The sequence below is a fragment of the Acartia tonsa genome, chromosome 2 (assembly GCF_053477335.1).
Source record: "Acartia tonsa isolate MP-2025a chromosome 2, ASM5347733v1, whole genome shotgun sequence".
In the NCBI taxonomy this organism is placed as follows: Eukaryota; Metazoa; Arthropoda; class Copepoda; order Calanoida; family Acartiidae; genus Acartia; species Acartia tonsa.
In genome coordinates, this window is record NC_137261.1 from 48608744 (window position 1) to 48626641 (window position 17898).

Consider the following 17898-nt stretch of genomic DNA (forward strand, 5'->3'; position numbering starts at 1 on the left):
TAAAATTTTGCTTCACTAACTCGGTATGTAAAATTTTGCAAGGCTTGTTTTCTTTAATTTTTCTCCTGTTTTTTAAATTGAAGTGACGTATGAGGGGATGTACAGACAGACTGGAATACGAGTATAGAGTAGCTCCGATACAATTTAATAATCAATAATCTAACAAAGTATTTCTAAAAAATACACATTTATTAAGCAATTAAAACTGGTTAGAAATAGGCAGATTAATGGGATTATTATTATAGGATATATTTAATATGATATATATATTAAAGGCTTGGACGTCCTGTTTCTTAGTTAGGTAAGAAACGACGTACTTGAACACGTGGGAAATATAGATACCGCCAGCCTAGACTTATAGGCTTGTATCTAACCGAATGCAGACGGGAGGAAGCGTATTCACTCTTTGGCCTGCAACAATCAACTAGCCCTCAACACAGCAGGATGGAGTATGGTGGCGGTTACAAGTGGAGGTCTGACTCAGCCAGAGAAGTATAGGAATGTGAACAGGGATAAGGATACATAAACTTGGGTGTTGATTACCACACTTGCCCCCTCTGAGGGAATATGAAATATTCCCTCACAGTTGACCTGCACGCCGGCTTCTGCGGGTTGATGTGGTACTCGCAGGTTCTTCGATTGCGGCCATAGCCCTCTCTACGATATCCACAGGATTGGGTTCGGCGGGAGTAGGATTTTCTGGAGCTGCTGGAGGCTCTGGAGCAACAGCATTCTGGAGGGCTAACATGCCCTCACAGGGAGCCGTGGCTACTGGATCTTCAGAGGCAGCGCCAGCCTGCGGATTAACAGGCAGATCAATTCCAGATGGAAAGAGCTCACTGATTTGAGCATCGAGCTCTGTGTCACTGTTTTCCTCTGCAGGATCCAGGACCTCTGGATTGCCTTCTCTATCGGTGGGCCTGTACTCATCAGAGCACTCAGAACCGCCATAATGGGAGATCAGCTCAACTCCATCATCATCTGGCCGGGGTACGTCCCCAGCGGGAAGAGATGCCTCTATGGTTGCCACATTCTGCCCAGGTACATTCATTACATTACAACGAGTATTAATATATTTAATTACCCTGTCAGAGTTTTGGTCCAACAGTCGACTAGTGGCCTCAATAACCGTGGTCATTCGTGATTTTAACTCAACGGTCGAGTCCTCAGAGACGGTGCGAATTTTGTCGCGCAAAGTTTTGCGGTTCCGCAGTAATTCTGCGGAAATTTCAATAAGGCGCTTGCCATGTTGTATATATGCTTTCTCGACAAATGAAGCATTGCTAGCAATTTTAGTTTCCAGACTTCTCTGGAAGGGGAGAAGAGCTTCCTCCATTGCTTCTTTTACAGTGGAGGATAGGACTTTTTTCCATTCCTCAGCGGTCACCCAAAAAGCCTTAGGCTCACTTTTGCTTTCTGCTAATGTCTCTTTCTTTTTAGGGGGTAATGGAGGCGGTTGGATTTCCACCTTAGCCTTTTTGGCTACTGGGCCGCCGCTGCCTGTTGGTGTTGGCGGACGTTTTTCTACCGCTTTTGGGGCAGATTTTACGGCGACTACCTCCAATTCAGGTGAGGCACTACGTTTTGGTGGCGATTCCACCCGATTTTTTTGCGGTTCCCCTCCCCTATTTTGTTCCATTAGAGGCCTGGTTCTAGGCCTGGCTTTATCGGAATATTCGTTGGCTTCTAAGTTTTTAGCCTGCCGCAATTTTTCTTGCAAGTCTAGGAGTTCCTTTGGAACATCTTTTCTCGCGGTGCGGTAAACGTGGATTGACCTTGAGACACATTGCAGTTCACTGAGGTTTTCAGGGTTGCGCGGCGGTTTTACACGCGGTTGATACCTGTTTTCATCAGGTTCATAGTAGGCTTCCTCAGGGCCGCCCTGGGGATAGCCATGATTGCTATCATAGTAATAGTCCTCTTCATTGTAAAAGGGTGCCTCTTCATATTCTCGACGGTATGAAGAGTGACCGGCCCCGTGGGAGTGGTGAAAACCCCTTGAAAAATTCCGCCTGGGATATCCTAAAACAAAAATAATAAACTTAAAATTAAGGGTCATTAATTCCTTATACCGAATAAGGAAATATTTTTACAAAGACGACCTTTAGGGACGACAATCTTATAGGTATATATGCTTGATACAGGTCGTCCGTTTTTGAGGGGATTAGTTTTCCCCATTATTTGTAAAATCCCGCAATTCGTGTGTTTCACTCGTACCTCCTTCTTTGTACGCGTGAATTTTGGTGCAGGCTAATATGTAGATAATAAAAGCGACGCATAATAACGACCCTATTCCTGTAAGGATGGCTGCTACTACAAGCACTATATGATACCAAGTACTGGATAGAAAATCAACCACCTTATGATACGTTTGAATAAACCAGGAGTCAGTTATTTTTACTTCAAAATTATTGGAGTCTGCGGCAAGTTGGCTGAGGTATAATTCCTCGGCACTTTCTGAGAAATTAGTTTTTTCTAGGCTTTGCCAAGAATGATATAGAAATAAGCTAATCGGTTTATCCATAAGATATTGATTTACATTTAGTATTTGCATACCCTGCCCTTGATTACCAAGGAATTTTCCTTGGTACAAATGTAAGAAAATTGGATTTTCGGCACATTTAGTCGGGGTTAAATGGGTGGTATTAACCAATCTGCGTGAAAATGGTGATATTCCCATAGTCTTATTATTGATTGAAACCGAAAAATGATCCACAAAACAGGGTAAATTTTCTCCCAAAGAAACATTGATTTTAAGACTGTCGCACTGTATTACTAAATCCAGCTCACCGAGCGCCCTAACTAGTTTTTTACGATGAGTCTGAATACTGCTTTTAGACAGAAAATGGTTCTGTAAACAGCGAGTTTCGGGGACAATTAATTTGTTATATTGTTGGTAGGAATAGAAAATCTCTAGTGGTAACATATCATCTTTTTCTTTAGCGTTTAAGAGTGGGAAATATGGTTTTATAGAATTTGTGAACCATACCATTAAGTTATCAATATTAGTTTTGTAATAAAATAATTCGGGAATTAGACTTTCAAAATGTTTTTTATCTTTAAGTTCTAGTGCTAGAGTAATTTGGGGATCGATCACTAGATATTTTTGGGCACCCTGTTCTCCTTCAAATGTAAACAATGAAATATTAAAGATGTCTACCGTTCGCCAAGGAGAAGTGAATTTTTGTGCGCTATCAGTTTTATCATCTGAGATAATTCTATCGTAGCCTAATCTCAGATTGTGATCTAAACAATTGTTTCCCACCCAGTGACTGCCCAGGTAACAGCCCGCTTTTGTTTGTAATAATTCAACAGGCTCAGCCTGGACCCCTATTTGTTTTTCCTCAAATGTCCCAGGGATAAAAATGCCGTTAATGTTTACGCCGTTCCCCTCGCAGGCGGGGTCGATGCCGTTAAGGATGTTGTTGGGGTAAGTAAGTGTCCCGTTTACCAGGAAACGCGTGTATGACATCTGGTGTTCATACACTGAGACTGATTTTCCTTCAAAGTTAAATATTTTAGTTTTGGACATGGTGTAACAGTCTTCATAAGTTACGAGGTTCGGTATCTCTACAAGAGCTGGAGCAGCGAGGTGTATGTGGCTATATCTGCCACAATACCAGTAATGAGTACTGGTTCGGAGGTGGCAACGAATTCCAGGTATAATTTTTCTTTCAACCTTTTGCAGCAGGTGAAATTGTTTTTGTTCAATATTAGTAATATTAAGAAACGCAGCGCATTCAGAGATTTTCAAACGCGGATTTTCGTTTGCTACACATTGAGTCGCATCTATTTGTATTATTTCGGACGCATTTGATTTTGCCAAAATAATAAAAAGCCCCAAAAATCCCAAAATAAATTTACCTCGAGCTCCTGGTGCCTTTGCCAAATGATGCTGCATTTTATTTTTATGCTTCTCGTTTTTCTCTGAAATATGTTAATTAGTTAGTTTTAACATATATTTTTTTTGTTTATTTTCGTTATTATACATACGTAGATTAAGCTATATACATTTGCCACCTTGGTTTTATATAATACATTTATATACATTTTATTTCTTCCTTTTAATTGGGTTATGCAGTCCGATTTGGACATGTATGCGGTTATCCCCCCCTTGTGACCTAGTTTTTCTTTCTTCTTCTAATATATACTTGGGTACTATGCTTTGTTTGTTAACGTTAATAACCTTTTCAGGGCTGGATTGTTTGGGTCTTTGTGCGAAGAAAGAAGCCTCGGACGGGACGGTTTCTTCCAAGAAACTATTTTCGACGTGAATTTGAGGACCGGATGACCGATCTGCGCCAGGGGGTTCTTGGTCTTTGGGCTGTGACTCAAATGGTGAGTTTTTTTCCATTATATCCCCTCCCCCATCACAATCCACCTCCCCCTGGGGTAAATCCTGACTAGTTTCAGGGTTTCCTTCTATAAAATCGTCACCATCGTTATCTAGGTAGGTAAAATCGTCATTTTCCATACCTTTATTATCGTTTATTTTGGTTTGCCCGGTATTATCTATTCTTAAGGTTATTTCCTCAGACGGGACGATTTCCTCAATAGGAAAGACGTTAAAGGAAAGTGTTTCCCCCAATAATTCTATTTTAGAATCTATTTTCCGTATTTTATCTCTACTAACAACTTGGTTAGTTTTTATTGGATTTGATCCAAAGGGACTGAGCTCAAAAAGGGCCTCTGAGAATTTTTTTGTTACAATAAAAGGACCCCCATAGAAAGATTGCAATTTTTTACTGACCCCTATTTTGACTAGGTTAAAAAATGCAAAGACCACGTCGTTAACGAAAAGGGGAGATGAAGCCTTCCTAGATTTATTTTGAAACTCTAAATAAATCTTAGATTTTTTGGAAACCTGTGCAATAATTTCTTCCAAATTTTTTAGGTAGTTCAAGTAAGACCTGCAGTCAATGTCCTGCCTTTTCTGCAAGATTGGAGAAAAGAAATCGAGATTGAGAGTTGGTTGCCTGCCGAACATGAGGTAATATGGCGTATACCCCGTTCTTCTAGACGTACTAGAGTTAATTACAAAAGTGGTCAAGGCTAATTTTCTTGCCCAGTCTTTACTTTCAAATCGGTCATCGGATCTTAGACCTGCATAAATGCTTTGATTATGCCTTTCACATGGGTTACTATTAGGGTTTCTTGGGGGAATAAGTTTAGTTTCGATACCTAGTTCATCCATAACCTTTTTGAAAACTTCCCCAGTAAAATTTGTTCCCCTGTCACTTCTCAATGACCGAAATAAGCCGTAGATGGGTACCACCTGTTCAAGGATGACCTTCACCGTGCTTTCCACGGTGGCGTCCTTGATGGGGTGAGCGATAATATACCTAGAGAATAGGTCAACCAGTATAAATATGTAACGGACATGTTGTCCTTGAAAATAGTTAGGGGTTAAAGGACCGATAAGGTCTACTGACACCTGGCCAAAAATCTCGTGACTAATGGCTGAATGGGTGATAGGTTGCTTGTGTTTAGGTACCTGTCCTATTTTTCTTAGGCAGGTAATACAATTTTTAATGCGTGATTCGACAAACTTATTAATTCCTATAAGGAAGAATCTTTCATTTATTTTGCGTGTTGTTTCGTTAACCCCCTTGTGACCTATATTATTATTATGTGCCAATTCAAAAACTTTATTATATAATCCAATGGGTACGACGGGTCTTTCAATGAATGTTCCATTGCTTAGAGGTTGTCTAAATATTAGAAGTCCTTCCATAACGTATAAATGTTCTATTAATTTAAAAAGGACCTCTTTCCGGCCGGTTAGTTCAGCTTTTTCAAAGCTCGACAACTTCTTTTTTTCGAATATCCACCTACGAATTTCAGATAATACTTGATCTTTTTGTGTTTCAGATTGCCAAACATTGTTCACACCGACTTCCGAAGCCGAATGTAACTCAAAAATCTGGTCTTGGTATGGGCAATCCTGTTCATAAGGATCCAAGGTAAATGAGCTAGTACATTTTTCACAATCGGTTTCCTTATGTTTTTTGCATAAAAATTGCCCTCTAGATAAATTGTCGGCATTACAATGGTCCCTACCCTTTCGATGAATTACTGTAAAGTCAAAACTTTGGATGAAGTAAATCCATCTTACAGTTACACCATTTATTGTTCCTTTTTGCCATTTTTTGTAATGAACTAAGGAAATCGAATCTGTACGCACAATAAAGTTTCTGAATCTTAAATAATGAAGAAAGGTTTTAAGAACAAATACTAGACATGCTAATTCGCCTTTATAACTTGGATAATTTTTCTCTGCCCCGTTACATTTTTTGGAACATATTCCAATAATTCTTTCTACCCCCCCCTGATTTTGGCTGAGAATTCCAGCGAAATAACTCGTAGAAAAATCTACGTCTACTATAAAGGGGTTAGGATTATCCCACTGGGGGTAGCCTTTACTTATAGAATTTGAGAACATATTTATGAAATTTTCCCAATCTTTTGATAGGGAATTGGTCCATTCGATAATTTTATCGTTTCTGTGTTCGTCTAGGGTACAAGAATTTTTTGCATAGGATGGGAAATAGGCCCTATAATAATTGGAGAAGCCCAGGAAACGCTGGAGTTCCTTGCCTGTCCTGGGCCTGCTCCAATTTTTAATTTGTTCTAAATATTCGGGGTTCATTTTAAGTCCTTGGGAACTGACTATATGACCTAAATATGTACATTCAGATGTGAAGAATTTACATTTGGCTAGATTTAACTTAAGTTTTGCTATTTTTAGGACTCCGAAGAGTTTTCTGAGATGTTTCAGATGTTCCTCAACATTTTTTGAGAATATAATAAGATCATCAAGGTAAGATATTATGAATTCATATAAGCCAGGGATAAGGGTTAGGACTCTGTCCATCAAGTGGCAGAAAACACTTGGCGCGTTACACAGTCCGAACGGCAGTTTCTTGAAAAGATACTGCCTGTTAAGGGCTGTGAACGCTGTCAAGTGTTTACTTTCCTTCGAAATGGCTAGCGCATGGAATGCGCTAGTCAAGTCGAGGGTGGTAAATACATTACCAGTGCCTAATTTTTCTAAATTACTAGAAATCAGGGGAAGGGGCCAATTAATTTTTCGTGTTACACTATTAAGCGCACGAAAATCGATAACGAACCTAAGCTTGCCTTCCCCCCCAGCCGTTGGTTTTTTCTTTACCGCAAAGATTGGGGAGGACCACTCGCTGTAGCCCTCCTCAATGACGCCCCCCCTTAGCCAATTTTCAATTTGTTCTTTTAATTTGGCTTCGTATAATGGGTTTAATTGAATGTTTCTAGCCTTAATAGGTTTAGCCCCGGGGATCAAGTCTATTTTATACTGTAAGAGATCGCAGTTACCGATATCGGCATCGTCAACCGAAAATATATCAAAATGATCAAGGCATAATTTTACTACCTTTTCCTTCATCCCTGGGTTATTTTTGATAAAATCACTATTTTCTAAGTCTAATTTTTCTTTAATGAATTTAATTCTTTTAAGAAGTGTAGTTCCTGACAATTCATTTATTTGATTAATACTTTTATTGCAGGAATTTGGGGAATCTGATTCGAATTCAAAGCAATATCCAACTTTAACGTTATCCAATAAGGTAATATTTTTTCCTGCTAAATTGACAAAATTTACCCAACATTCTCTCTTTTCATTTACATTATAAATACCCTCCATAAGCATTAAGCCGTTCTGGCTTGTCATTTTAGAATTATTTGGGGATATATACAGCTTCCTATTTTTCTGATGAATAGGAATTGTTATCATTGTTGTATTCCCCCCCGGCAAGAATGTTGTTTTCCTTGCTAATTTTACGCATGTTTTATTTTGTTTTAATGTCCCAGTCCCCCCCTGGTTACTCCAATTTATTCCCGGGATAAGGGAGTTTTGTTCCGTATGAACATTATTTGTAGGAATTAAGGGTATGTTTTTACTTTCTTCAACTATATTAATTGTTGAATTTTCTATGGGGATTTGCTCGCCAGTGGGGAGCTCAAAGGAGAACTTATCTAGTAACAAATTAATTCGATTAACTTTGAGAAATTCATATCCTAGATTTATAATTTTAGACGTCGTTTCAGGGATATAAAACGTTTCTTCGAATATTTTATCTGACCCATCAAAGCTGAATTTTAAACTCACGTGTCCTATGATATTTACTGGTTTTAAATCTACAGACAGAGCGCTAAGATTGGCGGGGGTGAATGTGATTTTGTTATCATCTAAGATTTCTTTAGAAATAAGGGACCTAAAGTTGTTTCCTGTATCCACTAAAGCGTGTTGCAGGAATTCCCCCCCCACGGGATTAAGAACTTTTAGTTTTGCACAGATAGGCATTATAAAATAAATTATATTTTTAGTCGAAGCCTAAGATGCATATTTTCCAAGATCCCCACCTCAGCGGTTAGACGATGGTAATCCTCACACAGAGACTTCCTGTGTTCCAGGTATAGTTGTCTGTCGAAATTTTTCAAATAATGAAATGTTTTAACAATATGATTAATTGTTAGAATAATTTTATATAACTTTCTGGGTTTCATTAAGTTTTTTATTAAGCGCTTTTCAGCTCCAGAAATTTCTCAATAAGCATGAGAATGTTGATAGTTCTAAAGAAACTACTTAACTTTAATACGGGTCCTTATTTATATACTTGGATATATGATAGAAACCTATCGGAATAAGATTGAACTAAAAAGTTTTAAAAGATTGAAGGGCTACAAAGTAGCTTAAAAATAAGTGTTCAGCTTGCAACTAACAAGACATTAAAAACAGACTGACTTATTTTTTTGACTTATGTCTGTATTTATACAAAATATAGTGTCATTAGTTAGTATCTGATTCACGATACAAATAATTTAAGGTTAGCGCTAAATTATAGCTTAAAAATTATTAGATATGGCTAATATAATAAAGAGGGTCAATGATGACTGGTTTATTATTCTGATATTGTTAGTATTTATACTTAATTTTTCCACCTATGGGGTAGAACAAGTTTATATATTTACTAGAGTATAATTAATGCTGAAATCAGCTTAAAAAAATAGGATGTGGTTTGTAGTAACTGCTTTGATAGTAACTGGCCTCGATTAATAATGTGCATTCACTTTTATATAGACTTTTTATTCCACTGGTAATCCTAGCGGAAGCTAATAGAACTAACTTTATTTCATTCTGCTAGTAATCCTAGCGGAAAATAATTTAACCAAAATGTTTTAAGATTTTATTAATCACATCTTAAGTGATTAAAGATTTTAATTTTTAAATGCTGCTTGATTGCAGCTCAAAAATGAGTAAATGATAACAACAAAGAACTGAAGGACAACTGAATTAGATTTGGAAATTTACTTGTATTTATACAGATTTTCCATAGACCCCCCCCCTTCTTAATTTTATCATTTACTTATACGGACCGCGGTAGCATTCTAGGCGACATCTTTCGGATACATAATAAATTAAATATAGTTCTATTATTGTCACTGTACAAAATGCAATAATATTTATCCATATGGATAAGTTATTATACATAATTGCTGAGATATTTCAGCTACAAAAATCAGAGGCTAAGAGTGAGCAACTCTCAGATAAAATTGATACTGAGGGTTCAACTCAAAAATCATTGTTTATATACAGATAATTCGCTTAAGTTACCCTAGCGGTTAAAAATTGAACTAGAATGTTTTAGATTCTACTATATATACATTCAAAATATACGATATTTACATATTAGATAGGTCGTGCGATATTAAAAATAAATACTACTAAATAGAAAATAGGTATTCACTTATTAGCTTCTTGATAAAGACTATTAGATTTTAAAAAATGGAAATATTAAGTGCATGTGAAATGCTCCTCAGGTTACTTCCCTATTTCCCCCAATTTCCTGTATCAGCTACATTTGGATAGGGAAAGGAGGGGGAGGAGTTTATTTTGTGTTGCTTAGTCAGACTTAATAACAATAATTTGTTTTATTTTTTCGCGCCAAAGCATTGCTTGGCAAGGGATATTTGATATTAAGGAATTTGCAAGCTTAGCTTGGCATGGGATATTTTGTTTATCTTTCATGTCAAAATATGAAACTCATTCAGCAAATTTTTATTTTCTGGGACAGGGACAATTAATATCGCATAAATCCACTTTTACATTTAGTGGACGTGATTTTTAACAATCGCTTGTACATATTTATCTATTTCAGATTCTTCGCTGGCTTCCTGATCCATTTGGTTGATAGTTTTACGCGCATACTGCTCAGGTATTTTATTACTATTACTTGGAGCTTTTCTAGGCGTGAATTTACTCCGTGTTTTACCAAAGCGGGACTCAGGATTTGGGGGCTCCCCAGCTTTCTTTTTGTTGCAATTTTGCACTACATGGCCAGGGATATTACAATGCCAGCATTTAATATTTTTACTCCTCCCATTAAAGGCTCCTATAACGCCCTCGATTTGATCCCAAGCGATAGGATCATCCTCATGGTCTACCCAAGAAGGAACCTCGTCAGGTTCTTCGGTTAAGTTTTCCTTATACATTGCCGTGTTAGTGGGGATATTATCTTCGATAATACTGATTATGGGTTGTTTTTTCGTTTCCGCAGAATTTTTAGGTAGGAACATTTCCATGGCTTGAGAATAGCAGGCCGAAAGGTTTTCCTTGCTAATATGGCCAGACCCATCCCAGTTAACGTATCTCTGTCCGAGATTAATAAGTTTATTTAAGTAAGCGTTGTAATCGTCCAAAAATTGCATACTCTCAACATAATTGGCCATGTCTATGGCAAGGTTGGTATACAGCAGATTTTTGCTAACGTTAAGATAGAATTCTTTCCATTTCTTTTTAGGTATGAGGCCAGGATTCATGAGTTTGAACACCCTAAGTTTGTTTTCAAAATAGGTGTCAAGGGGTTGATTAGTCTCCTGTTTTAGGTTGTAGAAGTACTGAGAGGCTACTTCTGGATCCGAGAAAGGAGTGACCAGCCTCCTAATCATCAGGTAATAACTTAAAGCAGATAAGGCCTGATTTCTTTCAGGCGTAATTAAGTCTCCTAATCGTTCCCCTCTAGAGTCATAAATTCGCTGGTATAAAATATCCTTAAAAAGAATTGGGTCACAGATTCTGTATGTCTTTGCAACCCTCCACATATTAGAAAAGAAGTTATCAAAGTCAGCCCTACCGTCCCACCTAGGGGCATCCCTCGCAAAATCGGAATCCCATTTTTGTCCCTTAATAAAGCATTCTTTAATAAAGTCATCGTCGGCGGCGCTAGTTGTTGCCGTTGCGGCTGTGCCTGTGTTTGGCGTATTTCTTGTAGAGGGTCTTGTTGCTACATTGGGTGCAGACCTTGTAGGTCTACGGAGGGGTTCTAACGACTTAATCCTATCAGGGATAAAGGGAATCCTTTCTAGCAAGGTTTTTTCATATTCAGTTAGAGAAGTTTCTCTTACATTCATCCAATTGTCATTATCCGCCGGACCTATAAAGCCTACAATTGAATAGGCCATACAACCTGGGGCTGTCATCCTATCCTTGGCGACCCATTCAACCACGTTTATCTTTTGCTGGACCGATATCCGGTCATAAAAAGTGGCATTAATTGAATCATCACCTATGGTGTTAAAATGAGTCATGTTAAGACTTTCGTTTAACGTTTTTTCCGCAAACAATGGGCCAAGATTTCCGTCCGCTGGGAGTTTTGATACTCTGCGTTTTAGATCTAAAATGTCGGTATCGGCTAATAATCTGCGATGTGATTCTGTGTCCTTAAACCCTGCCCATTTTGTTTCTAATTCGAGCTGCATAATCTCGGATTCTTGTTTTATTAAATCTCTATAATGTGACGAATATTCGTTTAACTTATCATTTAACGCTTCCGATATGAGATCTTTGATTTTTTCAGGGGAAAGCGGGTCAGCCTGCTGCTGCTGTTGCTGCTGCGAGGTGCCAGAGACGGCCGGAGCCGGCGGAGGCGGCGGTTTTTGTTTATCGTCATTTTTCTTATCGGTCATGGTGCTGGAGTGTAGTGTTCGTTAACACTGATTTGTCTACCACGAAACTTTTTAAGAACTTGGGAATATCCCTTTCTTCCTGTTTTAAGGAGAAAATATGGAAATGTGTGAAATTAAATACTAGTGTGAAAATAAAAGGCGGGTTCCTTTTTATCTTTATTTGGCAGTTTGCCACGAAATAATTATTATAAATATTCTGTAACAAATTGTTACTGTAAACCGTTTCCGTGAATAAACTTAGTTATCAGGAAAATATTAATTTCACTTTGCAATCGAAGCTACTTTACAATTTAATTTTGTCTGTACGCTAATTATCCAAACCTTCCCCCCTCAAAAAATGAGTGGTAGACAAGACTGCGCCAAAATGACGTATGAGGGGATGTACAGACAGACTGGAATACGAGTATAGAGTAGCTCCGATACAATTTAATAATCAATAATCTAACAAAGTATTTCTAAAAAATACACATTTATTAAGCAATTAAAACTGGTTAGAAATAGGCAAATTAATGGGATTATTATTATAGGATATATTTAATATGATATATATATTAAAGGCTTGGACGTCCTGTTTCTTAGTTAGGTAAGAAACGACGTACTTGAACACGTGGGAAATATAGATACCGCCAGCCTAGACTTATAGGCTTGTATCTAACCGAATGCAGACGGGAGGAAGCGTATTCACTCTTTGGCCTGCAACAATCAACTAGCCCTCAACACAGCAGGATGGAGTATGGTGGCGGTTACAAGTGGAGGTCTGACTCAGCCAGAGAAGTATAGGAATGTGAACAGGGATAAGGATACATAAACTTGGGTGTTGATTACCACAGAAGGAACTACTAAATATTCTACTACTACTCTTTACATATCATCATTTGCCATATTTTTTTTCTTTTTACAATTTCAATAAAAACAAATCATATCATAAATTTATTTTATACATACATCTAATAAGAGTATACAAAAAAATAACATTAATGTGTGAAAACAAACATTAAAATCATGTTTTTTTTTATACAAATGATATTTTCAATCCAGATGTGTAAAGTACAAAAATGAATACAGTTATAAGGTTTTATTTATTTTTTTTATTTGAAAAGTGGTAGACTTTTAATTAAATCAATTTAAATTAAATAAATTTTATTGGTCCATCCCCATCATTGCAGCCATAGGACAAAGGCTTGAACCCTAGAAAATAAATAAGTAAATATTAAAGTTAATATACAAAATAAGAACGATCCTAAAGATTTTGTGCAGAAACTCTCAACAATTAGAATTGAGAAGGCTTAAATCATAGACGTCCAAGGGGGGGGGGATAAAGTGGGGATTAACCCCCCCCCCCCAAAAAAAAAAAAAAAAAAACTTGGACGCCCCTGGCTTGAATAAAGCGAAATATATATTCTACTAGAGAATCCTGTTATTTTTCGTGTAGTAAAGCTCTATACCGCAGCGTTTTATAAGAATTTTAATGATCGATTTTTTTTTCTTCAAAAAAAATAGTTTAAAGCCTATTAAAGTCTTTAAAAAATGTTTAATTTAAAATAATCAAAAAGAGTTAAATGGGAGAATAATTAGAGAAAAATATTTTAAAACAATAAGGTCTTTTATGATATAAAATTACATTTTTATTGGACAGACTAACACATACGCCTTACAGAGCAGCCCCACCCGAAAAGATAATAGACCTTTGCATAGTTGTCGTCAATATGTTTCTTCCAATCTCCTTTTGGTGTATATCTTGAACTACGGATTGGCTCCTTCAAAAAAATTATATTTCAATTGAAAGCATTTAGTTTTAAGAAATGTAATTTTTATTCTAAATCTAGAAGCTGTGTCCCTAACATATAGAGGCTCTGTATTCGAAGGGAAGGGAGATGGCAGAAAAAAAGCAAAAAAACAATATAAGACTTAATTTTTTTTAAATAGCCAAAAACCATCCATTTTCTCTCTAAACTTAATCGGTTCTTTACTACAAATAAACTGAAGCATTGGGTGATAATAAAAAAAAACTTAACATTTTTGGGCAAAGCAAGTTGGAGTAAATTAATAAAGCATTAAAAACGACAGACAACCTACCAAAGACTAAATATTTATGTTAGCAAAACTGTGTTTTATCAATGGATGTAGAAATTACGTAGATATTATGACAGGGGAAAAATTGTCGCCAATTTAGCTTGCTATTTCTCCTCCAGTTCCTCCAGTAGGAGGGGAGAAGATTTGGTCAATGTAATGTAGTTATTGGATTGTTATTTTAGCCAGCTACAAGTTTCACTTGACTAGAGTACATGATAATCTGGTGTAATATCCAAGTAATAATAAATCCATTGTTTTACCTGTTCCGGTTCCAGGTCTTCAATGTCGTCTTCGTCTCTCCAATTCATAAAGTCAACCCTTGGAAAAATATTTTCTATTATCGCTTCGAAACCGATTAATATCTGGTGGATTAGAACCGGTTCTTGGCCATACTGGAAAATTATGTATAATTATAAATTAATACCAGTTTTGTAAGCACGGGCTTTCGGCCCGTCTGGGCTAAAAAACATAATATCCGCGGTAAGCTGTCTATAATACGATTAATATCCGGTGGATTAGAACCGGTTCTTGGCCATACTGGAAAATCATGTTTTATTATAAATTAATGCAAGTTATTTAAGCAAGTGTTGTCGGCCCGTCTGGGCTAAAAAAATAATATCCGCGGTAAGCTTTCTATAATACGCTGCGATAGATAACTGTTCTCCATTCGTTATATCAAATGCTTTGTTGAGTTCAAACTTACATCAAATATGATAATAAAACAAATGCGGTATTTTTTGGATGGCTATTGGCTGCGCTCCTAGAATCTTGGGGCTCTATATATAAAGAGGGAGGGAGGACGGACAAGCAAAAACCTTACTACTTTATATAATAGGACTGGCGATTGGGTCTCTAACATCTAGGAAAAGGAATGAAGGGCAGAAAATAGCCTAAATAAGACGATACGGGACCAATGTAAATCTTTTTTTTAAAAAAGTAACTCAATCGGTTGAATTGTTAGCGAATTGTTAACAACAAACAAAACAAATTTATTAAAAAGAAATATGAAAAAATATCATTAAACTAACTTCAACCAAGGCTGGTTTTTACAATCCTCTAACAGACTTTCCCACCAGTCAGAATCTAGTTTTTCTAAAAATAATATAAATACATATTCCAGTATCGCTTCCATCCACTGGATTAGAACTGGTTCTCAGGCATACTGGAAAATCATGTATAGTATCGTACTACAGACAATTTTTCACGAATATGAAATTCAAAATTATAAAATTTTTGTTTTAAATAATTACATCAATTGCAATAAATAAGACACTGTTTAATAGCGCAGCTACTGTATAGATATACTATATCCGTATGTCCATCTAGCCAAGTTGCTTAGATATATTTATAATTATTGGCAGATCTGTTTAAAAAGCAAGGATGACAACATCCATAAAAGTAAAGCTTTGAAACGGTAAGACAAACAAACATTAGCACTTGTAAAGTGTCAAAACTGAATAAACAGAACATAAATCTATACGTATAATAAAAATTGCATTTAGATTTGCAGCAAAATTGCTTGAATATAAGAAAAGTATCTAAAGTATAGAAAAGCGGCAAAAAAAAACTAATACGATATTCTTATGATTTACCTAAGAAAATCCGCGTGGATCTGGAAGTTGTATTATACGAAGAAACCTAAAATGAACAATAATATTCTTTTCAATGACTATTTTAGCATGCATTTTGGTGGAGTTTCCACAGGCTAATTTATGATAAGAATATTCTATAGGTTTTACCTTTATCTCCCTTAATTAGTGATGATATTAAATTATCATTTATATGTAAAAAAAAAAGGAATAAATTCTACTTAAATTTCTGTTTTATACATTTTTTTACATTGGCTCTTTTTTTTGATCTAGTTCATTCATAAAAATATCACAGATTTTACAAATATGATTAATTTTTTAATAGAAAGTTAAATATTTCACCTCTGTGTTAATTGGATGTAGAAGATGTATCGCCACCTGGTAATTTTCTTCATTTTCCTGTATTAAGTTCATAAATTTATTATATATAAATTTTTTTAAATAGCCTAAAACCACCTCAAAATATGTATAAAGCTTCCTTAAAAATCTAAACCCATTTGGACCAGTAATTCCCCAGACCTTTAGCTTCAACCAAAAAAAACTATCTTTTTACATCATACGATATCTGTTGTTTGCACCTCTAGCATCTTAAAAGAGTGGCAAAAAAGCCTAAAACCCATCCGTTAAATATGTTAAGCTTCTCTAAAAAAGAAGAGTTTATTCATTCTAGTAGTTTTTGAAAACCTAAGCTTTAACCTTACTGCTTTATAAATAGGATATTTTATAAAGTATTTTTTATTGATTTTCACTACATATGTACATCCGTGAAAACTTAAAAGTACTATAGCTTGTAAAGTTTCGTGATTTTTTTGTCATTTTATTTACATTTTTTTATGTGATTCTTTAATTTTTTAAAAATTTTACCAACAAAACGTTACCTTAGTACACGTAAATAATACAGTCTTCTCAAGAATTGCAACCTTTACATCCTAAAATAATATATTGAATTGTGTGTTGGTTTGTCTGTAATGCATAAGTCAAAAAAAGAAAAGTTAAGTTGAACCCTATTATATGGGGCCTCCAAATAATCACTATTCCGAGGGAGGGGAATGCGTAAAATGCCCCCCTCTCGGAAACTATAAGAGATGTCAAGACACACTAAAATTTTTTTTTTTAATTTCTGAATATTATTTGTCACCAAAAGGCGGGAAACGGCGGAATAGATATTTGGTAGATATAAATAAAATAAAAGTTTTATTGATTTTCATTTAAAAATGTGAATTTTATAACCATTTAAAGTTAGCAGGTCGCTCCAAGTATAAGTTATTTCTGATACTTTGCGTTTGGAGCAAAAAAGACTTAAAGAATGTGATTTAGTATTTTTTTGGTACCATTTAAAAATGTTTGACTGGAATTTAGATGGCCTTTAAGGCCGCCAGAATTGAAGGAAAGTAGCACATTTGTGCCATTTGAAAAGTCGGAAAATTTCGTAACTCTGTCTTTGGGAAAGTTAAAATAAGAGGCAAAAATAATTCTAATCAAAATAACAGGTTTCGGTAGACGCGCGCGTTAACCGCCTGTAAGCCATATTAACAATTAACCTTTCGCAATTTTAAAATAAGCTGGAAGTCTAAACCTGATTCAAATATGGCAATTCATCTCCTAAGAAAATACATAACAGCCAAGCTGGTTTAAATTTGAGGCTTAGTCGCGGCTGGCGTTCGGCTGCCGAGCCCTACAAAATACCTACCTTTGCATCTGATACTTCTATTGTGATATAGATTTTGTTTAAATCTTGATACCATCTTACTAGAGGGGTTAATAGCATTTTTATTTAATCTGAAACTATCTGAACATTTACTATTGGATATAAAGTATACGTGGATATTATTACAGGGGAAAAATTGCTAGGTTGTTAACATGGAACCCATTTAATGGTTCATCCAGTAGGAGGAAAGGAGATAAGATAAAGAGGGTGGTATCGTTTTTTGAGAACATGAAATCTTGTGTAACATCCAAGTAATAATATTTCCATTTATTTATCTCATGTCTTAGTAGATAGGTATACCTTATTTTATCGCAATTTATCTTCAGTTTATTTCTTTTCAAAACTCTCATTTTCATAAAGAATTTGTTTTTTTATTTAATCTTCATATTTTAGTTGTGAAGCTACTCTATAAGTGTTGATGTCTGTCAATATTTGTAATAGTAGCCTTGCTCGATTTTTATTAGAATTGCAGAAAATTACGTTTCCAGCATTTCTCCAAAACGATTTATATCCGCTTAATTCCAACCA

The 17898-nt window shown here is 35.8% G+C and overlaps 2 protein-coding genes across 2 annotated transcripts; one reads left to right on the forward strand and one right to left on the reverse strand.

The window, feature by feature from the left end:
* Window positions 1–694: 694 nt before the first annotated feature.
* LOC145312042 (uncharacterized) lies at window positions 695–11122 on the forward strand. The gene is made up of 10 exons (XM_080151173.1): window positions 695–1041; window positions 3523–3660; window positions 4195–4338; window positions 4895–4990; window positions 5872–5963; window positions 6749–6820; window positions 7542–7601; window positions 8362–8448; window positions 10194–10250; window positions 10921–11122. The coding sequence occupies exons 1-7, from the start codon at window positions 1012–1014 to the stop codon at window positions 7585–7587; spliced, it is 618 nt and encodes a 205-aa protein (XP_080007299.1). The 5' UTR covers window positions 695–1011; the 3' UTR covers window positions 7588–7601; window positions 8362–8448; window positions 10194–10250; window positions 10921–11122.
* A 1797-nt stretch (window positions 11123–12919) lies between these two features.
* Window positions 12920–17453, reverse strand: LOC145312836 (uncharacterized). Its single transcript, XM_080152071.1, has 8 exons — window positions 17353–17453; window positions 16541–16591; window positions 16005–16061; window positions 15666–15711; window positions 15102–15165; window positions 14334–14391; window positions 13686–13757; window positions 12920–13188 (listed from the first exon to the last, which is right to left on the reverse strand). Exons 1-8 carry the CDS (start codon window positions 17428–17430, stop codon window positions 13141–13143), a joined length of 474 nt encoding a protein of 157 aa, XP_080008197.1. The 5' UTR covers window positions 17431–17453; the 3' UTR covers window positions 12920–13140.
* Window positions 17454–17898: the final 445 nt, after the last annotated feature.